This window comes from Penicillium chermesinum (assembly GCF_028974085.1).
Source record: "Penicillium chermesinum strain IBT 19713 chromosome Unknown utg000002l:1.0-5270490.0:1.0-5274688.0, whole genome shotgun sequence".
Lineage (NCBI taxonomy): Eukaryota > Fungi > Ascomycota > Eurotiomycetes > Eurotiales > Aspergillaceae > Penicillium > Penicillium chermesinum.
In genome coordinates, this window is record NW_026695312.1 from 276,438 (window position 1) to 302,031 (window position 25,594).

General features: G+C 52.2%; 7 protein-coding genes across 7 annotated transcripts; 5 read left to right on the forward strand and 2 right to left on the reverse strand.

Moving 5' to 3' along the window:
• Positions 1 to 898: 898 nt before the first annotated feature.
• Positions 899 to 1,186, forward strand: N7468_000886 (uncharacterized protein; the record flags this gene model as incomplete). Its single annotated transcript, XM_058470183.1, has 1 exon — positions 899 to 1,186. The coding sequence occupies one exon, from the start codon at positions 899 to 901 to the stop codon at positions 1,184 to 1,186; it is 288 nt and encodes a 95-aa protein (XP_058333324.1).
• An 806-nt stretch (positions 1,187 to 1,992) lies between these two features.
• On the forward strand, positions 1,993 to 2,977 carry N7468_000887 (uncharacterized protein; the record flags this gene model as incomplete). Its single annotated transcript, XM_058470184.1, has 2 exons — positions 1,993 to 2,548; positions 2,613 to 2,977. 2 exons carry the CDS (start codon positions 1,993 to 1,995, stop codon positions 2,975 to 2,977), a joined length of 921 nt encoding a protein of 306 aa, XP_058333325.1.
• Positions 2,978 to 3,186: 209 nt separating this feature from the next.
• Positions 3,187 to 6,430, reverse strand: N7468_000888 (DEAD/DEAH box helicase; the record flags this gene model as incomplete). The annotated part of the gene is made up of 9 exons (XM_058470185.1): positions 3,187 to 3,218; positions 3,282 to 3,396; positions 3,455 to 3,875; positions 3,929 to 4,375; positions 4,425 to 4,586; positions 4,635 to 4,806; positions 4,856 to 5,333; positions 5,383 to 5,565; positions 5,633 to 6,430. The coding sequence occupies 9 exons, from the start codon at positions 6,428 to 6,430 to the stop codon at positions 3,187 to 3,189; spliced, it is 2,808 nt and encodes a 935-aa protein (XP_058333326.1).
• A 3,988-nt stretch (positions 6,431 to 10,418) lies between these two features.
• On the forward strand, positions 10,419 to 15,371 carry N7468_000889 (DNA-binding E3 ubiquitin-protein ligase SNT2; the record flags this gene model as incomplete). The annotated part of the gene is made up of 5 exons (XM_058470186.1): positions 10,419 to 10,950; positions 11,163 to 12,990; positions 13,016 to 13,873; positions 13,939 to 14,992; positions 15,051 to 15,371. The coding sequence occupies 5 exons, from the start codon at positions 10,419 to 10,421 to the stop codon at positions 15,369 to 15,371; spliced, it is 4,593 nt and encodes a 1,530-aa protein (XP_058333327.1).
• A 1,448-nt stretch (positions 15,372 to 16,819) lies between these two features.
• N7468_000890 (NAD(P)H-quinone oxidoreductase) lies at positions 16,820 to 18,176 on the forward strand (the record flags this gene model as incomplete). The annotated part of the gene is made up of 4 exons (XM_058470187.1): positions 16,820 to 16,841; positions 17,054 to 17,320; positions 17,395 to 17,486; positions 17,550 to 18,176. 4 exons carry the CDS (start codon positions 16,820 to 16,822, stop codon positions 18,174 to 18,176), a joined length of 1,008 nt encoding a protein of 335 aa, XP_058333328.1.
• A 1,711-nt stretch (positions 18,177 to 19,887) lies between these two features.
• On the forward strand, positions 19,888 to 22,924 carry pdeB (3',5'-cyclic-nucleotide phosphodiesterase PDE2; the record flags this gene model as incomplete). The annotated part of the gene is made up of 3 exons (XM_058470188.1): positions 19,888 to 19,937; positions 19,991 to 20,067; positions 20,136 to 22,924. The coding sequence occupies 3 exons, from the start codon at positions 19,888 to 19,890 to the stop codon at positions 22,922 to 22,924; spliced, it is 2,916 nt and encodes a 971-aa protein (XP_058333329.1).
• A 1,210-nt stretch (positions 22,925 to 24,134) lies between these two features.
• On the reverse strand, positions 24,135 to 24,804 carry N7468_000892 (Rdx family protein; the record flags this gene model as incomplete). The annotated part of the gene is made up of 3 exons (XM_058470189.1): positions 24,135 to 24,346; positions 24,408 to 24,585; positions 24,637 to 24,804. The coding sequence occupies 3 exons, from the start codon at positions 24,802 to 24,804 to the stop codon at positions 24,135 to 24,137; spliced, it is 558 nt and encodes a 185-aa protein (XP_058333330.1).
• Positions 24,805 to 25,594: the final 790 nt, after the last annotated feature.

The window sequence follows — 25,594 nt, forward strand, 5'->3', positions numbered from 1 at the left end:
TGATTGTGATTTGACGGTCGGGTAAGACTCGGCCAGGTGACTTCAATGAGGAGAGGCAAGCTCGGACGTGGTAAACATGTGGAGTAGGCGAGTTCACAGCTCCGTTGCCTGGAACGGCCCGAGCTGTTTAGGGTGGCTGAGAAACTGAGCCACTGTGGCTTGGCAAGTCCGTAGCCGCCTAGTACGAGTGCCATAAGACATTTAATCCGCCCAAAGAGAGAGGGGGCCTCTGAGTGATTCTTGCAGTACAAGATGAACTTGAACACTTTAATTTGATTCGAGCTCGTCGGGAATAAGCCACCCAACTCTTCTGACCCTGTAGCCAAAGAACCCAAAGATTTGACTGTATCCAGAAGATCAGCAGCTCAGCGTCACACATAGGACATACGCTAAGTTTTGAGAGGATAACGTAGATCGGATAATCGATCCATATAATCCTCTGTGAATTTTCACACCCTTTTTTAAGTTAGCCAGGCCCAAAAACAAGAATATTGACTACTAATATCTAGGATCACTGTTGTGACCGCGGCTGTTGTTACCGCTACCTCGATTTGCTACTACAACGCAGAAAACTGTCAATACCTTAGGCCTGCTGTTAGTGGAACAATATCGCTCACTTCTTCCCTTCATGCAGTGTCCAAAGAAGCCGAGGCTATTCGCGACAAGTTACAGAGCTTCTAGATGGGCCTTTTAAAACTATCAAGGTATGGTGCACAACGTCTTTGACGCTGAAGGATATAGCTTCAAAAGCACTAATCCCGTTAGCTCTACTCCTTCCATGCAAAATTGTGGTGAGGATGAGCCTACTCAGCTTGGACTGGTTTGAATCAAGGGTACACAGCCTCAAGAGAATGGCACTGCTCATGACCTCTTAACAAATCATTACAGTAATGGTGACATGGCGGTCCACCATCATCCTGGGACATTCGCCAATTCGACCGACCTTGTTGTGGAAGAGCGAAATGGTAACGACCACCCCGGGTTTAAGATCTCTGCGTGTTCCTATCCGACCCTCCATCGCAAGGAGGCTGGGCGGGCAGCAGGTCACATATGGTGGAAATTCGACTCACTTAACGGTAATCGAGACAGTGATGCATACGTCATATTTCGCAAAGTGGCAGAGATCTCATGTACTCCCGCATCATCCCAGAGATCAGGGGTTATGAACTCAGCTATGAATTTCTAACGGACTGTGGTTTGCTTTAATTGGTATAAGTTGGATTGGCTGGCATAGTTTTCGACTATCTATTCTCGAATGGATTTCCTCTGTGTTTTGATCTCTTCACCTTTGCCCTTGCAACACTGATATATTTAAGCATCCTAACCTTGAGCAATATCAGTCATATCCTGTCCTTTGCAGTATATCTAGCCATATAACAGGCCGAAGCCTAGTTTGTGCTTAAACTAAACTCTACTCGCCCAAATAGAGGATTCCATCTAACCCAGAAGGGTGATCGGTTTTGGCAGGGGAAAATCCGAGGGCCTTTATGATGGGGTCGCCCTGCGCTTGGCAAATCCCTTCATTGCCTCGTGTAGACCTTTCTCCGAGTACGAAATGTCAGTGCTGCACTGCCTAAGTTCTCATCAAGGATGCTGCAGATGTGGCTTTCCTTCGTTCAGGGGTGGGGGGGCATCTCTGTGATTCCGCCCACCCCGCTATAATAGCGCAAGCCGCTGTTACATCGAGTCACCAGACTTCGCCCACGCCCTATCATCATGGGTGGCTTTAGCATGAGGCCATCATTTGCAGCCGCCTTGTGCTATCCCTTCTGAGCCAAAGATCGGCGGCATGTGGAATGCTTGTCATCCTGGTCATCCTTCCGGGCACCCGTGCCTGGGTGGTTCGCTATAGCTAGAGGTGTTTAGAGGTGGTCACAGGGTGATTGAATGGTTCATTCGAATTGCTCAAAAGGGGCGCCATCTGCACTTCCAGTCTGTCTCGAGCCTCGTCCCTCTATACCTCGTCGAGTGCCCCCCCCAGGATCAGCCAGAATGACATTTGCTAATCAGGGATGGACCCGGGCTCTGCTCGGCGCTCTTGGGTTCTTGTCGGCCACCAATGTCTTGGGCCAAGACACCTGTAACGGTCGCTCGGAATACTGCACGCGCTCGTACTCGAACATCACATTCGTCGGCTCGCACGACTCGGCTTTCGTTGGCGACTTGCCTACCCAGAACCAGAACCTCAATGTTACCGCCCAGCTCGACCTCGGTATCCGCTATCTGCAGGCACAGACCCACAAGTCCATTGGCGATGACTCCGTTCTCGAGCTCTGCCATACCTCGTGTCTCCTGGAGGATGCTGGCCCTCTGTCTGATTTCCTTGGTACCGTCAAGAGCTGGTTGGATGGAAACCCCGATGAGGTGGTCACTCTCCTTCTGACCAACGGCGACTCGGTCGATATCTCCGTGTTCGGAGACACTTTCTCCGGCGTTGATGGGCTCGTCAACTATATCTATGTTCCTTCCAGCCAGCCCCTGGCCATTGGTGACTGGCCTACCCTGGGTGACCTTATCTCTGCTGGTACCCGACTTATTGTTTTCCTTGGTAAGTCAATTGAAGAGCCCGTAATCGACGGGATTGCAAGATCGTCACGCTGACATGTCTCTAGACTACGGTGCGAACACCGACACAGTCAACTATATCAACGACGAGTTCTCGTACTACTTCGAGACTCCTTACGATGTGACCGATTCCTCATTCTCCAACTGCAGCATTGACCGTCCCCCTGGTGCCTCGGCTGAGGGCCGCATGTACATCGTCAACCACTTCCTGGACGTAGATATCCTGGGTGTTGACGTACCCGACCGTGACGCTGCTGGCACTACCAACGCTGCCACCGGCGATGGAAGCATTGGTGCGCAGGCCGACGAGTGTGAGGCTCTGTACAAGGTCAACCCCAACGTCCTCTTGCTTGACTTTGTCGACCAGGGAGATCCTCTTGGTGCCCAGACCTCTCTGAACGGTCTCTCTTAAGAGACTGGCAGATTACGACCTGATGTTCATCTCGATTTCTTCTCTTTTACCGAACAGAGCATGTACATATATATATGATATGTGATAGCTTTGCATTTTCGAAAGTTGTGATATTGTTCGGAATCTGTATGGTAATAGTCTCTACGAAAGTTGGATATCTGTAGAATTGCGAACAAGTATCACAAAGGACCAGACCAGTGACCGACATGTCATGCATCTATTTCGACTTGCATTTCTCGTTCTACAGGAAAAGCGCGTCAGTTTCCCCAGTTTAAAGAAGGGCATCGGAACGCCGGTGACATACCCCAGATCTTGTTCGCAGAGTCCACGATAATTTCCGCTTTTGCTAACAGCTTGGCAGCGTACCGTTCTGCCTCTGTGGGGTAGAGCTGGCTCTTCTGGGCTTTGCCAGGGTTGATCTAAGACAGCGAGAGATGTTAGCGACTGGATAAGCTCCTATTTGGAACTCCTTCATACCATCATAAGGACAGGAACCAGATCCTTTGGGTCAGCCTCGGCGAGGGCTCTCAAGTTTTTGAACCCATTTTCTCTCAGCAGGCGTGCTGTCCAGCTCTTGACGAAGGTCACCTGCGCCATTTCAAGCAAATCAGCGCGGGCGCCCGCTTCGAGACGGTCACGCATGTGGTCCAGCACGGCGGCCATCATGCCCCAGTTCATGCGCTGGCAAAACTTGACGATGCCAGCGGCAAATCCATGGCACTGCTGAGCTAGGGTTTGGACGGTGCCACGAGGGATCTTGTACCGTGATGCAATCGTCGACAGAGGAACCTCGTTGCTAATGTCACGCAGCTGAAAAGCAGCGTACGCACGACGGTAGATGCGGGCCTGATTGATTTGTGACGGAGTAGATTCTTTTAATGATGCGCCAGATTGGACCCTTTGAAAATCAGTATTAGTTGTTTCAAGCTAGACGAAGACGGGGGCTTTTACATCGTGTTAACGAAACCTGGGTGGACTCCGACGAATTGCAATGCCCGAAGACCGCTATCATCGATATGATCTAGCTGGTCTCGGAATATTTGCCAATCAATTTGCGTATCCATAGCCGCTTGCAAAGGTGTGAACATGTAGAATATGTGCATGTCGCCATCCATGACAAAGGCCTGCAAAGCTCGCTTAAGCTCCTCATGGACGAAGAGACCGTCCTCGGGGGCAAAGGCAGATGCCACGGTCGCTTGGCCTAATAAAGTGGCCTCGTAAGATTCATCGTCTTTGTACAGCAACAATCCCTCGTCAATGAGTTCTTGTAAAGCAGATGTCATGATGCTGTATGCGAGCTTTTTATCTACGGTGCGGTACAAGAGTGTGCATCGCACGTACTCTTTGATCGCATCGCACCCAGACACTAACCCGCTAGCGACCGCCTCAAGGAGAGCTCTAAGGAAGCATGAGTAAGTGTAAGGGAAACTAGATCTGGATAAAATACCTTTTCAACCCCTTTTTTTCGGGGGCCAAGCAGCTCTCTATCGCAGGCATATCGGCATCCAATAGGTCACATACCGCTTCCATATCAGCTTTGACGCAGATCAAGTACGTCTCTCCGGCCTCGTCTTTGCCCTTGCGCCCGGCACGTCCACACATCTGGCGACTGGGAAATCAGCTCAAACTTCGAAAGGTCCATATGGGGATGTCTTACAGCATCGCCGGTCCTACCAAGTCTCGACCCATGCGGGCGCCGTTAATAATCACTCGACGAGCTGGTAGGTTTACACCGGCAGCGAGGCTACATGTCGCCACGAGAACCCTGAGCACGCCCGAGTCATAAGCCGCTGCAATCAGCTCCCTTTCTTCGGTCGTCATTCCAGCATCTAATGTTGTCAGGTTTGGGATCGTGAAGTTTGGAACTGTATCGCTTACGATGGAAACCCGCTCCTTTGAGTACCGTCTTTTCAAGGACTGGGTCCAGTCCACATGCAAGGCTCCTCAGATCAGCAAGAAGATCAAGCCTTTTACTCAATTCTTCCACATCCTCTGGGGGTGGCATGGCTTCACTGATTATCGCTGCTTGAACCTGACATGCTGAACGACTTCCACAAAATACCAAAACTCCAAAGCCTGCAACTGCCGTCTCGACTGCCAATGCTATCAAGGAATTTGTCGCAGAGTTAGCCAATTCTTTATGTTGGGATTTTTCAATCGTCCGATGCGGAGGTATTGTATGATGGACAGAGTTTGCGTTTGCGCTAGTCAATTTTGATGCTGTTTGTAACAACTGTCTCGAGGTTGCTGCAGGGTAGATCGCATCTTCATAGACCAAGTATTCATCAACTGGCACTGGTTTGTAGGTGGAGATGAAGAATTTAGCATGCATCCACTGGGCTAGCATCTCCGTATTCTTTGTGCCGTTAGCATAGCTCTTTTTGTCGTGTTAGGTCTCGACATACGGAAAGGGTTGCGCTCATCCCCACAATCTGTATGTTTTGCTGTAGCAATAATAGCTTGGTGACCATCAATTCCAACAGGTAACCTCGGTGTTCATCGTCAAGCATGTGCAGTTCGTCCAGTACCACAACACCTAGATTGCCAATGCTACAATCTTCAATTGCAGTGTTGATCAATGAGTTGGCCTATGAGATACAGTCAGTCGGGAATTGGAGATTTCGACCGCATATGTCTCAGGGGCAATTGGCACACCTTTTCTATTGTACAAATTGCGATGTCGGTATCCGCCCAGGTAGTCGTCACGCGACTGCCTCCGAAGAATCCAGTCACGCGAATACTCTTCTGTATCTTCTTCCACCGCTTACGAGAGAAAGAGGTACAATCGTCATCCTCATCTGGGACCAATTTCTCCACGCCCTCAACAAGTCGGCGCATCCATTTCAGTTTTTCCTGGACCAAAGCCACATACGGCAAGACCAAAATGGCTTTGCGGGTGGGATTCTCGATGATGCGTTTCAGCAGTAGGACATCGGCCACTAGTGACTTGCCTCCACCTGTAGGGGCTGTGTATACCAGGTGCCGTTCGCCGGAAAGCAATCCTCGGGCCAACAGGCAGGACGCCTGCCAAGCATAAATAGTATCCACGCCTAGGTCCCGAAAATTATTGATCAGGGCGGCAGGAAGACCATATTTGGGATTTGCCAGCGATAGCAGAGGATTGTGGCTTGAACCAGGAGGTACACTTGCGGCGCGGGGGCGCTCGTCTTCTGTTGGTGCGCCCGCTCCAGGGTGGATGGCACTCGCGGTAAATCGAGTTACCGAACGGCTCAACAGGTCTTGAGCTGACTCCAGAGGGGTCGACTCCAAGATTTCCTCTCGTAAACCTCGGCGAGCTTCAATATTGTCTTGATGACTATGATCAGCTTCCCCTTTCACAAATGGCCCCTCTGTTTTGAATGGGCGTTTTTGGCCTGCTACAGATGCTAGGCTGTAGGTTTGTCGGCGGGCGATGTCAACTGAGGTCTCGAACCCATGCGCCTGGAGAAACATCCTTGAAGCCTTGCGTTTGATAGCATGTGGGGTTGGTCAGGAGTATTCTTAACTACGAATTCATGGCACTTTCCCCTTTACTGGTCGCCGCTGTTGTCGTTTCGACGCGGTCATCGCGTGGGATGTTTCTGCCCCCCGGCTCAGGCTGCGATACTGCCTGGCTGCTTGGCTGCCTCGGTGCCTGCGGGCGTGATACGAGGCTGTGAGCGGCCCACGGGTATCAATATTCCTGCAAGCAAGGTGAGGTTTATACTAGCCTTGGTCCGAGACGAAACACCGACATGCTCTGCCAACCCCCTTGCACAGGTGAAAGCAATGGTACAACTCATGGCTGTGATGATATTGGGTGTTCGCAGCAGAAACAACGTACATCCCCCCCGAAGCAGAAGTAGTGCGACCAGGCTCAATGTCTCTGGGTGAGGGGGTAATCCCACGTAGCCAATTAGCCAACTCAAACTCCGGCCTGGCGGACAAGAAACGAGACACCGTCCGCATAGGCGAAACTGCTGCACATCTTTGGGGGTACAAGATTACGCCTATCAGTGAAACCCGATCGGGTCCGTGGATGCCCTGGATTGTGCCAAGGTCCTGATTGGTGTTGGAACCTGGTGACGAGTCATCTAATATTTTCCGGTCGATCATATCTTCTCCTAGTAGTACTGCACTAGATGCTCTCGCGATTTCCCAGTAGAGCATTGCTCATATCTCCTTGTTGGCAAAGGGGAACTTTAGTTAACTTGAAGTGGCTGAATAAACCGTTACAACGCGGTGATCCCCCCGAGCTGTGGGCCTAGCAGCCCTATTTAGACATTTGCCGCAAGTGGGCGTTTCAAAGACGGCTAGGGTACTTTTGCTCTTTACGTTGGGTATATATAACTAACACATTCTGCGGAGTAGCTGCTCAAAGTAATTTAGACGGAATCGTTATGGGCTTGTCACAGTGCAATAGGCCCAATTGCGCGGGTAAGTGGAATATGCCGATCTGCCTGGAATCTGGCCGGTTTGCTTCTGTGGAATGTGAGATACGCAGTATAGCGATACCCCAGTACGGCACTTGTAACCCGCAACTCCAGCCGAAGCGTCGGAGTCTGCGATTTGAAGATGCAGAGTACCGTCTGTTAGAGCGGGAGTAATCCGCCAGGGGCAACGTGGGCAAGCCATATGGCGAGCTCGTATAGAATGATCGTGTGCCTTTTGCCAGTGCTTGAAGCGGCTGATCCGCCGAAATATATCCGGGGTCCGATCGCGTTCGATCACGAGCGGTCCTCAGGAGCACCCAACTTTGAAATATATAATCCCCATCACCGGACGGGCTTTGGACGGCTGCGACAAGAGGATCGTGGTAGTCATGACCCTCGGAATATCACATACCAAATTTCCCCACGCTGTTTCATGGCACGTTCAGAGGAGTTTAGGCCCTGCAAGGTGGCGACACCAACAGCCGCCGGGAGCAAATCATCCTCGGCCAACAGCGGGCAGTTCTCGGCGGCCTGGATCGTCATTGGACCGAGTGGGCGGTAGAAGTTTAAATTACCAGGGAGATTGAGGCCTGGTCGAACTATCCCCTTCCCTTGCTTCCTTTTTGGTCGGGGCTTTCAGGTTTTCCGGTTCTTCAGATTGGTCCCGGTAATGATAGGCGACGTAATGGTCATTGTCAATTATCCCAGATTCGATCCTTTCAGGTCCATGCTCCCCTTTCCATAAAATATTCGCTTTCATGATAGTGATCTACTCGTACTTTGGTGCCTTATGCCCACGCCTCCCACACCTCCCACACCTCCCTATCCCGAATGCTTCCCCATCCCGAATGCTTCCCCATCTACTAGTCGTGCTGCACTGGCAGTTTCAGGTGACTGCCAGTGCCATCTACCCATAGAGATATTAGCATTGAGTATTTTCAGGCAGTGCGATGGCCCGGATCGGGTCATGTCCTTCCGAGATCATAAAAGCTCCCAAGGTTTCCCCGTCGCGGCGAGCCGAAGCCAACAGTGGCCACGCGATGAACGCTCTTCAGGCCTTCTCTAAGGGGGCCTCATAACCTACGCTCGCTTGCGGTGAAAGAGGTTCTCCGCTAGGTGGTACAAGGCAAATCAAAGCCGGTGAAAGGCCCCATCATGCTAAACCCACCCTGGAACCCACCCTAGGAAAGGTAATTTAAACCAAAAAGTTAGGGAAAACGTGTATTCACAGGTACCGTTACCGTAATCTTTCCGCAGGGATCGTGGATGGAGCTGTGGAGTCCCGGCTTTCTCTAGTGCCCTTTTTTTTCTCACCACGCTCCATCCACCACGATATCAGTCGTCATGGATGGGCCTCAGCCTGGGCCCCGTCTTATCCGGGTCGCCAAAAATATAATGCCCTGAGCACTTTTTGGTCCAACGTCGGTACTTTTGGGGGAATTTACGGGTGTGCTGAACCTGGTGACCCTCGCACAACATTCAACAGGTTCCCTACTTTACTTATGTACAATTTGCTACTAGAATGAGACCTCCCAGAGCGCCCCCTCCCATAGAGCCGATACCCATGAGACCGCTAGGGCCGTAATTTGACGGGGGCTCAGCTTCGAACGCGCCCAGGTCGTATATGATTATCGTAAGTGATATAAGTGACAGTTCATTATTGGCTGGGAACCATATTCCTTCTTCTAGGCTCTCCCCCCGCCATCGTTTCTTCCCCCAAACGCGCATATTCCAACTGTACGTGCGTGACAGCATTCCTAATCGTCATGACCAACGGGGAGCCATAATTGCTCTACACCGTCGCCCGTTCTCAATTTTTTTTTGTTTTTTCTTTTTCTTTTTTTTTCTTGTCCTTTCTTTTTTTGCCCATGCCTTTTCGCTTGCTCTGATCGTCCAGGATTGTAGAGAATATCGTAGATCGCTAGTCCTGATCCCCGAATCCGCTCTAGCTTGCCCAGCCTAATGTAGGACCTATATCAGACAAGCGATCGAATCAGGACCCCATGCAGATCAGAGTAGGGCAGTGAAGCCTAATCCGCCGCAGAGGTGGAGGGGGAAAGTAATCCCCTGGGAAGCAACCGGAGAGCATTTTCCCTTGGTTCGAATGTCCTGAGGATCCGTCATATTAACATATTGGGACTAGGGGCCAGTACGCTCGGGATCCTCGACGCTTTTTTCCCTCTCCTTCCTCCCCTTCTCTTCTTGATATTGAAGTCTAATCCCTCCCAGAACTTCTGGTCCTGAGAGTGCTTTGAGGTTCCGCACCCTCCTAAGCTTCGAGCAGATCATCCCATTCTCTTCCTCGTTTTGGTTTTCTATTCACAGTTTCCGGGTGGCTGCGCGCCTGTTTTGTTTCGCACGGCGCTTCTCTAATTCACTATTTTCTTTCCCACCCCCCCAATCGCGCTTCTCACCTTTCTCTCTTCCCCATTGCCCATTCTTCCCTCCTACCTATCTCTCGGTCTCAATTTGCCTTCTGGTAAGTTCCTCTCTGATTTGGATCCCCAGGCTCCCTATTTCCCATTTTGGGATTTTATAGCATACCCGCCGCTAGTCCATCCCCCGTCTGCTCTGAATGGCATTTGGTTCAAACCTGGTCCACCTTGATATTTGCCCCGTCCACCCTTCTTTCCACCCCTGCAGTGAAAAGCAGATCTGACACCACCTGGTCCACTTACTTCTTTTCTTCCCGCGTTTCTTCTTCCTCCCTCCTCCATCCATCCCCACAGCTCGTGTTTTCTGGTGTTCGTGTTCTTCTGGTGGCGCATTATCTGCCTTGCCCACTTTCCCCGTTCCTGCTAGATTTTCGCCCCCGGCCGGAATCTAGTGCTTTGCCCACATATCCACCCGCTTCCACGTACATGCATCGCGCCACGCCTGTTTGTCCTCGTCACTGACACACCACCACAGCTCCGTGGGTTTTACCACGCTGGTTCTCGCTGGTCCTCGCGTCTCAGTCATCCGGGAGCCTAATAATTAAACCAGTTTTATTGTACTAGCCTGCCTTGGATGACTCAAAGTCGCTCTTCATGACCTCCAGCAACTCCCCGGAGGCTGTGGCCGATCCGGCCAGCTCCTCCGCCGCGGCCCCTTATGGCACGCGATCGAGAGGCCGCAACGCCCCTCGGCCCAACTATGCTGAGGACCGTGACATTGACATGGAGATTGAGACTCCCGCCAAAGCTGCCAAACGCACCAGCGGCATGGGTCTGAACCATGTTAACGGTTCCAAATCCGAAGACAGCGAGAAATCCTCGCCCACCCTGTCGCGCAAAAGCCTGACCAACGGCGCCGCGGCTAATGCATCACCTAAAGAGTCGATTCCGGGAACCTCGTCATTCTCGGCGCGGCCTGATGAGAACGGCTCAGGTTCATTAAAGAAACGCAAACACCCCGGTGGCCCGAACGGCTCCGGATATCCTACCAAGAAAATCTTTACCGGCACGCCAGGAGATTCCGAAGATGGTTATTTTACCAACATGGTCAGCTTTGAGGCCTCCCAGCCTTTCCTCCAGGATGGCCAATTAGTTGCAGATGATGGCACCACGTTTGCCGTAAATGGTCGGTACACTTTTGATTTTCTCACTCAACGTTTTTCCCGCTATTATGAAGCGGAAAGAAAAATCCAATTTTCCCTTCCACCAAATTTAAAAGATAATTGAGAATATTCTAACGATACTATAGATCATGTCTATCTGATTTGCGAGCCCCCAGGAGAACCATACTATCTGGCTCGCATCATGGAGTTTCTCCCTCTAAAACAAAAGAGACAGGTGTCATCGAAGCTTTACGGGTTAATTGGTACTACCGTCCCAGAGACATTCAGCGCCACAGTCCCGACTCCCGATTTCTATACGCCTCGATGCATTCGGATACTTGCCCACTATCTTCACTTCGTGGGAAATGTCAAATCCGCCACGTTACGGAAATCGAAGACATGAACACATACAAGAAAACTCGTGACTCTTTTTGGTACGACAAGATGTTCGACCGGTATATTCATCGCCTGTACGATGTTATCCCGACAAAAGATGTCATCAACGTCCCCACCAATGTCAAAAAGGTTCTCGATGACCGCTGGAAGTTTATTCTAGTCGAGGTGGGCAAAGGAAAAGAGTTGACCGGCGCTGTAAAGACTTGCAAGCGTTGCCGATTGTTCGCTGCAAATTCCGAGTCGGTAGATTGCGCGGTCTGCCATTCGACTTACCACATGCACTGTGTTCGACCTGCCTTGACCAAAAAGCCCGCTCGGGGATTTGCCTGGGCGTGCGCAGCCTGCAGCCGAGCCCAAGAGCGGAAACTGGAGGCGCGGAATACCCCCATGATTGGTGAAAATCGAGACGGCGAAGACGAAATCATGGAAGACGAGGAAGACGAGAACCACGCCAACGGTGTCGCCAATGAAACCTCTGCCAGTACACCTGCAGCCACTGAAGAATTTATGCCCAAGCCAGCAACAGCGGAGCAAACAGCACAAGCTAAGATGTGGCCGTACCGCTACTTGGGTATTCATTGCCGTGTGGAAGATGCGCTCGATTACGATGATCGAATTTATCCTCGCGCCAGTTCCCGCCTTGGTCCGCGACACCAAGCAAACGTTAGCCCCTGGCCTGGACGCCCCGTAGAATATGTGAAGCTTCCTGAACTGAAAAAGAAGATGCAGCGGGTAGCGGGCGGCCGAAGTGTGATGAAATATACGAAGGAGTCCCAAGCCGCGATCGACGCCTCAAAACAGGAACGCGCCACGAGACCGAAATGGGTGCAGGACGAACCGCCAGGTTACATAGAGCGCGGACTGGACGAGCCTGTGCTCATCAATGGCAAGCAGGCTCATACCTCAGAACTGCTGTTCAAGATGCCCACACCTGAACAGATTCCTTGCCCAGGCGAGGATGATGCCACGGGCGGGCATCCGAGCGGCGCGGACCCGGAGGCCTTTATTGACGAATACATGCGCCAAGCGAAGGAATTGGCTCCTCATGTCGGCGTCGAGAAGTACTCCACCAACTTCCTCGATAAGGCTCTAGAGCTGCTCTACTCTGAGAGCTTTGATGTTCAAGCCGCCCTCGCCAAGCTCAAGAAGGTCAACAAATATAAGGATCTCAAGGAGCCCAACCTTCGCCCTGAAGAAGTGAAGCTTTTCGAGCAAGCCGTTTCAAAGTACGGATCTGAATGGCGCAACATTACAAAACATGTCAAGACTGTGCCTCACTATCAGATCGTTCGATTTTACTACATGTGGAAAAAGACCCCCAGAGGGCGACAAGTCTGGGGCGCATATGCAGGCCGACGTGGTAAGAAGGAGAGCCGGCGGCAGAGTATCGCGAACGCGAAACTGCTCGATGATGTCGCCGACGATTACGACGATTCTGCCTTTGATAACGACAAGGCGGCGGCCCAAAAGCGAGGTTTCCAATGCAAGTTCTGTTCAACCCGTTCCTCCCGACAGTGGCGACGTGCGCCTGGGGTTGCTGCCGGCTTCGCAGTTCCCTCTGATCCTTCCGCTAAGAAGGACAAGGGCCCCATGCTAATGGTCGCTCTCTGTTTGCGGTGTGCACTCCTCTGGCGCAAGTACAGCATCCAGTATGAGGACGTGGATGAGTTAGGGGAAGCGAATCGCAACCAGTGGTCACAAATCGTGGAGACGACGTATCGACGAAGAGCTGCTCGCTCAGCTGATCCTAGCCACCGAGACACCATTCACTATCAACAGCACCACAGCAGCAACTGCAGCTTCGATGGGCATTTCCGTCGACAGCAACCCGCAACTTCAGCATGAGAGCAAACTTGACCCGACAAAGAAGAAGATTCGCACCGATGCTCCCAGCACGAGTACTGCGACGTCGACAGCGCCATCGTCCGTCGAACCCATGCCGAAGAAGAAGACCGCGGCCGACAAGCCCGTTGATACAGCACCAATCGTTCCCGATCCACCAAAGGCGAAGATCTTACCCTGCGCCGTTTGCAATAAGGTGGAACCTGTCGCCGATGAGCATCTTTCATGCCGGGATTGCCGCTTGACTATCCACCGCAATTGCTACGGAGTACGGGGAAATCGAGCCGGCAAAAAATGGCTATGTGATATGTGTTTGAATGACCGGAGCCCGTCCATTTCCACGACTTATGAATGCGTGCTTTGTCCTGTGACTTGGACCGAGCATGACTTGATGGAGACAACTAAGAACAACAGCAAGAAGAAGTCGGATAGGGATAAGGAGAAGGAGCGCATGGAGAAAGATATGCTTACGGAGGCAACCAAGCTCTACCGCAGCCGGCAGGAAACCGCTGGCAAACCCGTAGGCCCCCGAGAGCCCCTGAAGCGCACAGCTGGAAACAACTGGTCTCACGTCTTGTGCTCTTTGTGGACCCCCGAGATCAAGTTTGGGGAGGCGGCCGAGTTGGAGCCTGCAGAAGGGTTTGGATCTATTCCGAAGGACCGATGGCGCGAGACTTGCAAGATTTGCAAGTCATCCCGGGGGGGCCTGTATCCCGTGCAGCTTCTCCGGATGCACTCACCATTTCCACATTGGCTGCGCTTTCCAAGCACAGTACCATTTCGGCCTCGAGCTTGTACCAGTCAAGGGCTCTCGCAAAGACAGTCCGCCCACTGTGCGCCTCGGCTCTGACCAAGGTGCAGCGACGCCGGTGGTCTTCTGTCCCAACCACACCGTGCCCCCCCAACATCCATGAGATCGGCGAGCTTACGAATGAAGATGGGTTGAATGCCCTTCAACTATTCGCCCAGACCTACAAACAGGCTGATAAAACGCTCACTGGGACTTCCCGAAAGGCTGCATACATGCAGCAGTCGGTCGCCCCTCCACAGCAGCATGCCATCACAGCTGCGAACCGGCGGGCTTCAACAAGCAATGGCTTGCTTACTAGTAAAGAGATCAAGCAACAACAGACCCCCGTCGATGATGCCGATGAGATGGATATCGACACTGAGGATCCCCCGGCCCCAAAGCCCATGCCATCTGGCCCTACATCAAGCCGAAAGTGTGTTCGATGTGCAACGGACATTAGCCCGCGATGGTGGCCAAGTACACGACGAGCCGACCCCCGGGGCCCATTGGTGAATGGCGTGGCTTACCCCGGCAGCCATCCTTATGCACAGCCTCCTCTGGCGCAGAACACACTCCACCACGCCAATGGAGATGTCGGCGAGCAGGTGTACGAATGCCACAAGTGCCACCTGAAATACCCTCCGCCTCCTGAGCCTGCCCCCGAGCCTCGAACAACTGTTTTCCCCGCTCCAGCAACGGCGGCAATTCCAGCCCCGGCTCAACGCCCGGTGCTTCCAACACCTAGAATGGGAAGCCATTCTTTTGTGACTCCCGGGCCCCCGCCTCCACCTCAAGCCCCTGGGGTTCTTGGCCGGCCCATGGCCCCTGCTCATTCGCACACTGCGCCTCCAGGATACCCGGGCTTTGAGCAGCGAATCCCGTCAGCTGAATCAAGCCTGCGCAATGGGATGTCCCCCCCCTGCCTATCCGAGTGTCGGCCCTCCACCTGCTCCTCATATGGGAAACTACCCTCCCAGTCACCCTGGCCCACCTCCACCACACTACGGCCCACCCCCAGCGCCACCACCATCGCAGCCGTACGCACATCAAAGCCCATATGGTCCGATTACAGCACGTTCTCCTCATCTGTCACAGCCGCCGCCTCGGCCTGCATATGTCGCCTCAGCATCCCCACCGATCGTCCAAGCCACGGTGAATCGGTCTCCTCAGGCGTCGTTGAGCGCGCTGAACGGGGGTCCGCCGTCCCGGATGTACGCGGTTGAAAGTAATCGTATGGGTGCACCTTCTCATTCGCCGCCGGTCGCCCAGACACGAATTGACCCGCGCGCTTCGACGCCCACCCACCGACCGGACGAGACTCCACCATCTCATTTGGGAGGACCTCCCAGCGCTGGTCGGCATCCAGGCATGAATGGCGCCAGTGCGAGCTCAGGAGCAAGCGCCAGCCCTTCCTGAAGAACCTCCTTTCGTGATCTCGATCTTTCATCTTTTCCTTCGTCTTCTTGTCTTACGGTTGTGCCTTTTGATTGAGCCCACGCTTTTTCTGACTGTATGATACATTCTTCTTTCCGATCTACTTCTACTTTTATTGCAGGTTTTGTGACACGGAAACAAAAAGCGTGAGGCTGCCTGCAAACCCACGTTCACTCCTTGAAAATATCCGGAAAGGTGTCTTTTTCTGGGAGGCCTTGTGTAATGTGCGTATGGCGTTTCCAACCTTTGAACTTTCTTTTCTTTTCCTCGCTTTACCTTCTTCTTTGTCTTGTTGTCCTTTAAAGTGACATTTCGGCGTCTTCAATTATGGCAGGCAAAAAACGTGGAGAATGCGTCCATGGCGTGAATCGATTCGTGGATTGGTTTGCATGGAGTAGGGCTGGGCTTTTATGATTTTATTTACCATTCCCCCTTTCGTTTAAGAATTGATGCATATTGTGATCTGTAGCATTTTCATATTTCTGGTCCATCTCCTAGTAGCATCCTGGTAATTGTAGGGTCCCGGCAGGAATTGCACAAGTACGGAGTAACCCAAGTCTCTAGCTAACCCCAAATTCGACTAACTCACTGGCCACCCCATCATCCTCTGGAGCCTTGCCAAACTCCCACTCGGCCAAATGATGGATGATGTCATTCGTTAACTAGTTCGAACCCCATGACAGATGCGACTCGTTCAACCTTGGCAGTGGCTCGAAAGCTGGTCACCCACTTGAACGGGCCCCAAAGTTCAGTCTCATATAATCCTTTATATACTCGAAATTACTGACCTTTGAAAACAGTGGATGTTATTTCTTCTTATTTGCCTTTGTTTCATTCGCACCAAGGCGGAGTCAATCTTTCAACTATCACTATTGGGGTTATCTCAATCGTCACGGCCGTAGGGCTGCTCACCGTCAATGCCGGTGTTGGCTTTGAAATCAAGCATCTTTTATATGGCTGTTGTGGAAGATGTAGAGAAAGAAGTTTGGTAAGAGGTAGTCTTTGCGCGGTAAATACATATCTTCACTACTTTATCCAGCCACATAATGAATACTATTTTGGGACCCCATAATTATTCTAGGTATTTAGGTGACAGGGTTTCTTTGAAATTATTGTATGAAGTTGTATCGAGTTCAGGGATTTAGCTTAGGGTTCATTCACGGTATAATGAAATACACCAATCGCGCATAAAATCATATGACCAATGCCTAAGAATTTTGGGGCCCGTTGGACTTGCTTGGGACCCGCTCAACTGGAAGCTGCCGGAAGCTCGCAGACTGTCGGACTTTCGGAGTCGGCCCTATTCACTAGGTTAACCTCACCATCCTAAGATTTCCTTTCATACAACACTCCCCTACAAGTATTAGCACTTTTCTACAAGTACCCTCTAATTCAACAACCCAAATCCCTCACCTTTTCCACACAACACCATGCCGACTATGCGCGCAATCGGTATGTGACACTGTCCCCGCACCCCCACTTCCACTTTCCCTCCAGCCTCGGGCCATCTCTGCAGAAGCTCGGCAGCACGAAATGAGATGGCTGCAAGCATTAGCGTGCTTATTCCCCGAGGAGCTCGTGAGCTTGATTATGCCCCGAAGGCGGCAGACCCTCCACTATATGCGAAAGACGAGTTGAACTAGAATTAACGGATGACATCACAGCCGTCAAGGGCGGCAAGGGCCCCGCAACGAACCTCTATGTTGATAAGATCGAGAAGCCAGTCCCTGCTGCGGGCCAGGCGCTTGTTAAAATCAAGGCTTTCGGGCTGAATCGCATGGATATCCTCCAGCGGGAGGGGATGTATCCGGTTCCTCCGCAGGCGCCGGAGACCATTGGAGTGGAGTTCTCTGGTACGATTGAGAGCCTTGGAGAACAGACGAATGGAGGGTTCAAGGCGGGCGATGAAGTGTTTGGACTTGCTTACGGAGGTAAGAGGATTTAAGAAACCTGCAATGTCATTGGGAATGGGGGATATAGTGGATTATTTGCTGATACGGTCTAGGTGCCTACGCCGAATACATTGTCGTCTCGACCAAGATGCTTATTCATAAACCGGAGCATCTGTCTTGGGAAGAAGCTGCGGGAATTCCAGAGGTGAGTTTCCCAATGAAGAGGGAGCATCATGTGTTAGTGTGTAGTTGCTAATAAAAGCGCCAGACATGGATCACAGCCTCACAGGCGCTATTTGTGATTGGCGATTTCCAAGCTGGCCAGTCTGTGCTATGGCACGCGGGTGCATCCTCGGTTTCTCTCTCTGGAATCCAGCTTGCGAAGGCGCACGGGGCGAAGGCGATCTACGCGACCGTCGGCTCGCAGGAGAAGATTGACTTTCTGGAGCAGAAGCTCGGCGTGACCAAGGCATTCAATTATAAGACGCAGGACTGGGCGGCTGAGATCCAAAAAGCGACGGGCGGCGCCGGCGTGAATTTGACGGTGGACTTCGTGGGCGCAACATACTTCCAAGGGAACCTGGACGTCGCGGCCAAGGACGGGCGAGTGGTGTTGCTAGGATTGATGGGTGGGGTCAAGCTCCCTGACGGTGTGAACATTGCGCCGCTCCTGATGAAGCGGATTCGGCTCGAGGGGAGCACACTGCGCAGCCGCGACGAGGATTACCAGGCCAAGCTGCGTGACACACTCGTATCGCAGGCGCTGCCACGATTCGCGGACGGGACTTTCAAGGTGTTCGTGGAGAAGGTTTTCCCATTCGACGAAATCGTGCAAGCGCATCAGCTGCTGGAAAGCAACACGACCAAGGGGAAGATCATCTGCGTTATCGAGTAAAAGAAGGAAAAGGGGCGTGAGCGAAGGGAAAGCATCCCCCGTAACCGGGGGATGACGGGCAGAAATCAGACCACACAAGCAAAGTTTGGACCTAAACTAAGTTACATGGGTAAGATAGCGCAATGTACTGAAGGATGAGTAGCCCCCTGGACCAGCTTGGAAGGTTATCACGTAGCATGTCTTTTTAGCCTGCGACCTGGGAGTGGCTGCACAGAGTGCAGGGTAGCGGGGGCGGCATGATTGGCCAGTCCCCCCTCCAAGGGCATGATCGCCCTCAAGAACCACGGACGCTACGCTTGCATGCCCAAAAGGACCAGAGCAGACCAGGAACGGTGGCGTGGGCTTCCCCGCCCAGGAGACCAATGAAGATGGCGGACGTGCCGGCGAAGTCGATGAGATCATCCTGGGCGAAAAGCGCGATCGCGTCTTCCAATCTGGCGGCAGCGCCCCCAACGGGATTTGGATCCTCTCCACTCAGTGCCCGACGGAGTCCCCCGGGAAGGCTGGAGCCCCGACCTCAACGGGATCCTGCAGAGCGTTAAAGCCAATCGACTGTCTGCGTTCTGACTAAGAGAAGCGGGCCTTCTAGAAAGAAATTTCCGGGCCCAAGAAGAGCGCCATTGGGCGGGAAGTGGACTCCACTGACCAGGATCGAGGCTCTGCAGGGTCGAAAAGAAATTGCAACATCCATAATCTATGCAGGTTGGAAGAAGTACCCTGTGGCTGGGGAGGTCTTCTGCTCTCCGCATTTCTGCCGATCCCGACAAAGAGGGCCCTGTTATGTTTGGGACATAGAGCGAACCTCAGGGGGAACAAAAGGGACACAAAGGTGCCAGAGCTGCCAAAAGCTACCAACGACTCTACCTCCCAGGGGATTGCACTCTTCCATAGACACCATAGGCGGGAGATAGAAAGGACCACTGAAACAGTGGCTTCTTCGATAAAAGGGTGTTTCAGCAGAAAACAACCAACCCGAATCAAAGTAAGAAGGAAAAAGAAAACGCAAAAAAAACCTGCGTAAACAAGGACGATCATCCCGCCCCCTCTTTAAGTGGACTCGACGGTGGATTCCCAGACGCCCTAGTGTTGGAGCCCCGAGTCTCGCAGACCTTCCAGAAGCCCCAAAGAAGAAAAGGAAGGAAGACAGCCCCCCCGTTCTGTCCCCCCTCTTGGTGCTTTTGCTCCAACGCTGCCCTTTCCTCCTTCCATCTGACTGTATCTGTGCTCTCTTTCCTCACTTCCCAATCCACTTTGATCTCTAAATCTTCCCGATCTCTTGGCTTCCGCCTCGAACCATGTCGCCTTGACGCTCTTATCTCCTTTCTTTCTTGTCCGTCTCATCCTTCTCCCCTTCCTCCCCCCCGGGTTTTTCTTTGTCATTATCCGCTCCCCCTCCCCCCCTTCCTTCCCCCCTCACGTGCGGGCGGCGCCCATCGAATTTTCTGAGAATCTTCCCGGTCGGGACTGACCGTCTCTTGTCTCGGATCAGGCCCGCACAACTTGGCCTGCAGGCACAACTCCATTGTTTTGAGGGGCCGAGTCGCTCCTTCGCATTTGGAGCACCTTTTCCTGTCACTTCTACGTATTCCGTTCGACTGTCGCGGCCCTGGGACTCTATGCAAACCAGGGTGGCCTTCCTTTCTCTCCCGAACGTTAACCCTACCGTGATTCTGGCGTTGGAATCTCCTTTCTCCCCTCTCGCCCGCATAAAATGGTGGACCGTGTGGAATCATCGGGCGTGTACATCGACGACCGAGTGCGGTCAGAGAGATGGGTTCGCAGAAACTCCATTGATGCATCCACTGTGTCGTCAGCCGCTTCGTTCTCCGCCCCGACGAGCCCGAGGCTCTGCAGGCGGATGTGGAGCAACTACTGGACGTGTGCAAAAAGAGTATGCTCCTTTCCTTTGAGGCCGATCGGCGTTGTCGTCTCACCCGCTGTGCTAACCTGCCATCCTAGTCTACCTCTGCAGCAGCGGCTCCTCCTTCGCCACAAAACTGGCCGAGCTGAGCGACCGATCGGGCAGCGACTGTGTCCCAATATTTGCGTTTTTCGGAATTGACTTTGGAAGCGACGAATCGAATGTTGCTCGCCGGAAGGCCCATCGGGCCTCGTGGATAGACAATGGTCCTCCTTCGCCCGGCTCCGTCCAGCGCACTTTTACCTTCTCTTCGCATTTCGATGAAGCCCCTGGACTGTCTCTTCTTTCCGGTATCTCCACCGATATCCAAGTCCAAGAAGGCCCGAATCTCGTCGTTCCGATCGCGATCCTTCGTTCCACCAGCTCCAGTGCGCCCGATGCTTCAGAAATAGGGGAATTGAACCGGAATCCAGTGACCTTAGAGCACAAGCAGATTGCTCGGTGTCTCGATGCCGGCGCCATTGATGTATTAACTACGCCGCTCGATCGACCTAGGATTCAGGGCTTGGTGGTCCATGCATATAGGACCCGGCGCACGGCGCAAAAGGAAATGTCGCGCTTTTTATCACGAAGGAAGCAGCGCAAGCTTTCGTGGGTTGGCACCAACGACGAAGAGCCTTACTCTTACCTAAGAGAGGCGATGGTTTCTAAACTCATGAAGGGAATTTGCAATCCAGAGGAGATTATCGATGATTTCCAGGATCACGGACTTGACGTCAAGCCGGAGCGTGAGGCATACATCAAACAGCAAGTGGGCAGCTGGGGGTTCTCCGCACATGAATTCTCCGAGGACGAGCTGGTCTTCGGAGCATGCACGATACTCCAACATGCTTTCACCCTGCCGGGGCTGGAGCATTGGCATTTGGCTCCCGGCGAGCTGCAGACATTCTTACTTGCGTGCCGTGCAGCATACAATTCCTTCGTCCTCTATCACAACTTCCGCCATGCGATCGACGTCGTTCAGTCGGTCTTTTGCTTTCTCCTCCACATTGGTGCTCTGCCTCCGTACGAACCAATTGGCCAAACTGCCGTTGAAAAATCACCTGTCACCTCTCTTCTTTCCCCCTTCGACTCCCTCACACTACTCATCTCCGCTATCGGCCATGACGTCGGCCACCCCGGAGTCAACAACTTCTTTCTTGTCAAGCTTAATGCACCTTTAGCACAGCTCTATAATGATAACTCCGTTCTCGAAGCGTTCCACTGCGCTGCGTTTTCGCAGATTCTGCGTCGTCACTGGCCCGCCGCATTCAAGGATAAGCAACTTCGAAAGCTTCTTATCAGCTCGATTCTCGCAACGGATATGGGTGTGCATCAAAAATTCATGGAGCGCATGGGGTCGCTTCAAGAAAAGTTTTATGAAAATGGGAAGTCGGTCGAGGGCTGGAAACCCCAGGATATCGAAATGTACAAGTCCCTTGTGTGTGGCCTTTTGATCAAATGCGCCGATATTAGCAACGTGGCACGGCCGTGGATGATTGCCGAGAAATGGACTCAGATTCTCCAAGAAGAGTTTGCCAACCAAGGCGAGATGGAAAAGGAAGTTGGTATGGAGACTGCGCTGTTCGGTGGCCCACCGGAGCTGGGTAACATTTACAAGCTGGCAACAGGCCAGATTGGGTTCATGTCCATCTTTGCTTTGCCCCTCTTCGAGGGTGTCTCTGATTTGCTTCCTACCTTGCAGTTCACCGCGGACCACATTCGCGATAACCAAGCGCAGTGGCAACAGCTGGCCAACGATGAGATGCGGAAACAAGGACTCCAAGTTGAAGATCCTAAGGAAAATACTGTCTCTCCTCGCTCCCGGAGTCCTGCTCGCCCTGGTGAGACTGATGGGGTCGATGAAGCAGAGGAAGCTCCTGGCTTGGCGGGAGAGAAATGTCGTAACTCTATCTCGCCTGGTTCATCTGAGGAAACCGTTTCTCAGCCTAGTGCTTACCCGGAGAACACTATAGAGCCTGTGACTTCCCCAGACACCCCGGGCCCCCAGATCGAGATTACTGGGAGTCCACTCGGTCCTGATCTGCCTTCACGCAAGTCTTCTAGTGCGATGCCGGACCTTGCCTACTTCTCTAACCCTGTGGCCCCGAAACGGGCATCAGAAGGCAAGCAATACCGCACTGCACTCACAGAGGACACACCGTCTTCTGCCGACCCAGCGACCCTGGCAGCCGCATTTTATGCCAGTTCAGCTACAAATAACAGTGCCGCCCCAGCTGGGCCAGATCGCGACTCCGTTGATCGGCCGAGCAGTTCTCGTCAAGGGCCTCCTCCTTCTCACCATGCACATCACAGCTCCTCCGTACGCACCTCTGGACCGTCTAGCTCCAACCGCAACAGTTGCACCCGTACTCACAGCATCAGCGCATACAGCAACAACATGACGCCGATCTCCCCGGCCACTAATGCTACCAGCTTTTTGGCCGTCGACAGCGGGGATGAGAAGCGTATCTCCGATGACAGTGCTCCCCAGAGCGAGACAGGGGGTCCAGATGACAGCAGTACTCGTCCGAGTACCTCATATGCTTCCAACATGGGTGACCACGAGAGCAACTACAGTCCTGGCCGCAGTTCTTGCATGGCTCCCAGCCATTCATCTGAGGATGGCCATAGCAAGGAACTTTCCACGACTATCATCAACGGTACTCGAAGCCCCACTCAATCAACCGCCACTGGAGGCAGTACTCAGAACGAGCACATGTCAGGGGAGGACAGCAGAAACGGCGGACCTGGACTGCGCCGGCTACCAAAGCGTCGCAGCCGACTGCGTCTTGCGTTCTGGAAACGCCGCAATCACCATCAGCAAGAAGTCCAAGGCGAAAGTTGATCCCCGAGACCCGCTCGTCTCATATCCGACCACAATGCTTTACAAGCGCGGTGATCACAAGAGCGCTCACCTCTTGACATGATTTCACGATTTAATCAAATGGGGCATTCCCTTTCTGGGATGAACAAATAAGATACGTCGTATCTTTGGGCCCCTGTCCTACTCGATTATATCTCGAATTCTCTTGGCGTTGCCATTCTATACCATTCCATGACCCCCACGAAGACACGATTTTGTCCGGGCTAATCGGACTCCAAATACTACACATTCGACTCCATCCTTTCCTGCTTACAACCGTCGGCCACCGCATGCCTGTCTATCATGCGATTTTCCTTCAAAATTAGTCTCCTCCATGTCCCGTACAGTTGTATCATATCGTCCAGAAACAGACTGGTCTGTATGTCTCCGGCGCTGGTGGCTTTCTATTCTTGGATTCTTCTTTTCTATCTCGCATCCTTTTCCTTTACTCTTTTTTTTTTTTCGTCTTCTTCGCTTCTTATCTCCAATAGTCTCTATTGTCCTGTTGCATCGGGTTCTTTTTCTTCTATCATAACCCGCCTATGTGATGATCACTGATATGTTCGACGTTTTGATTCTTGCTATCTCTACTTGGTTTTCTACTTGTTTCACTGGTGGCTGCATTGGTTCTTGGGAGGTCATTTTAGATCATGGTTCGGCGGCTGGTGGCGTTCGTGTTTGCTTTTGAAACAAATTTACACTACTAGACAGAGGCCGGCGAGCTTAGTCTTGCTGAGGTCCTGTGTCTCAAATATATACAATGTACCATTGATCGCGACCGTTCCTTTGAATTGAATATCTCTCAACGTAAGTCATGTACTCCTAGTGGGATTTTCGCCACTGCAGCAAGAGGCGATTCGAGAAAGCAACTATATCGCTTCTTCAGGCAATGGACCGTATTTCAATATCGGTCATGGTTCATATGTCGTAGACTGAATGGTGATCTGATCCACAAAAAACACACATCTGGCAGTGGACGACAGCTTCGTCACTGTTCAGAACAGGAAGAGCTAATAGCTTCATCTCGGAGTCCAAGCCAATTGCTACTGCTACAAAAGGCAGTGTCCTTGCATCGTGGATAGACCAGAGAAATTGACGGGGAATTAAACTTCTAATTCTCAATGGCTGTGTTAGACGATCTCAAATTCCTGTGCTAGCAAGATATGACCGCGATATACACCTTGGCTAGGACTCATGCGCAATCCTCGCACTTGTCCTTAACCTGTTGACTCATTTCCTTCCTCTCTTTCTCTTCCTTCTCTTTCTCTTCCTTCTCTTTCTCTTCCTTCTCTTTCTCTTCCTTCTCTTTCTCTTCCTTATCTTTCTTTAATGCTCGATCTGTATGCCCCAGATCCCTTTTGGGGGCAATGATGTTCCTGACACGGGACTTGAGGACTTTGACTTCTAAACGAGAGTAGCTAGGTTAAACAAACGAAACGGAAACCAATTTCGATTTCATACTTACCTGGAAATCCGTCATCCCGCTTGCGATCCCAGAGCAGAGTCTCCTGAGTACTGACTTCGTTCTCCGACGCTGCTTGCGCCGCGTGCCATATCGTGACGGTGAAGACACCACCCGTCACGGGCACCAGCGCAACCTCGCCCAAATCAGTGCCAAAGGTCGAAAGGAGCTCTTGCGCGAACTATGGCCAGATATCAGAATGTGGACCTCACGGGGCAATGATTCAACTTACATAGGCTGCTCTCAGCATCCATCTGCATTGTGTACAGAACTTGATGGCGATGCGAGGGAGATGCACCTGTTCCAAAGCAGTGACCTCGGCTTTTGGTGGAGTTGTCGTAGACTGTGGCTTCTTCGCTTGTGTCGAGCTTACCTCGACTGAAGGATTAGGTTCAGTCATCGGGGAATTGTATTGAGTGAATGACCAATGAGTAGGGTAAACTGGAGATTGATATCCATATTCCCGACCCCGATGGTGGGATGATGTCAGCGTGGGAATTGCCTGATTCGGTCGATGAGTGCGCTGCATGTACCCCGGCGAATTATTGGCTACAGCGTGCTGAGGCTCACTCGGAGGCTGAATTATTGGACGCCTTGACTTGAACGGTTGTTAATGTCGCCTAGAGCGCGTTGGCAATCTGCTCTAGCCTATTCAAGAATGCAAGACGGCCCCCACGGGCTGGAATGTGATTAACAGTATTGTATTTGGTCATGGATGCAAATCGAATCTATGATACACGAATGGCAACCGGACTCCCATGTCAGACAAGCAAGGTTTTTATTTTAAGAGAACCCAGAGACAAAAGAAAATGGCTCGACAAACACAAGAGACACAAGGATGACAAATGGGGAATGGAGCTATTGAAGGAGGCCAACAAATTGTAGAAGAAGAAAAAGAAACAGGATGAAAGATAGGGCGAAGCAGCAGTGCGTATCGCCGGGCGCAAAAGCTGGTACCAAGAAAGAAGATGAATCAAAAGGGCAAAGGAACAAAAACCGGAATGCGGGGCCCGCGTGGTACAGGGCGAGGGAGGGGGAGTTCGTGCAGAGCCAGCAGACGACTCCTCGCGGGGCCAGCAGTCGCTTATTCGTGCCCGAAAAGTTGAGCGATCATGATCGTTTTGTTTGAAGTCCAACGGGAGGTAGTAGGGACCGATCATTAGAGGATACGGCGATTAGGCGGAAGGAAG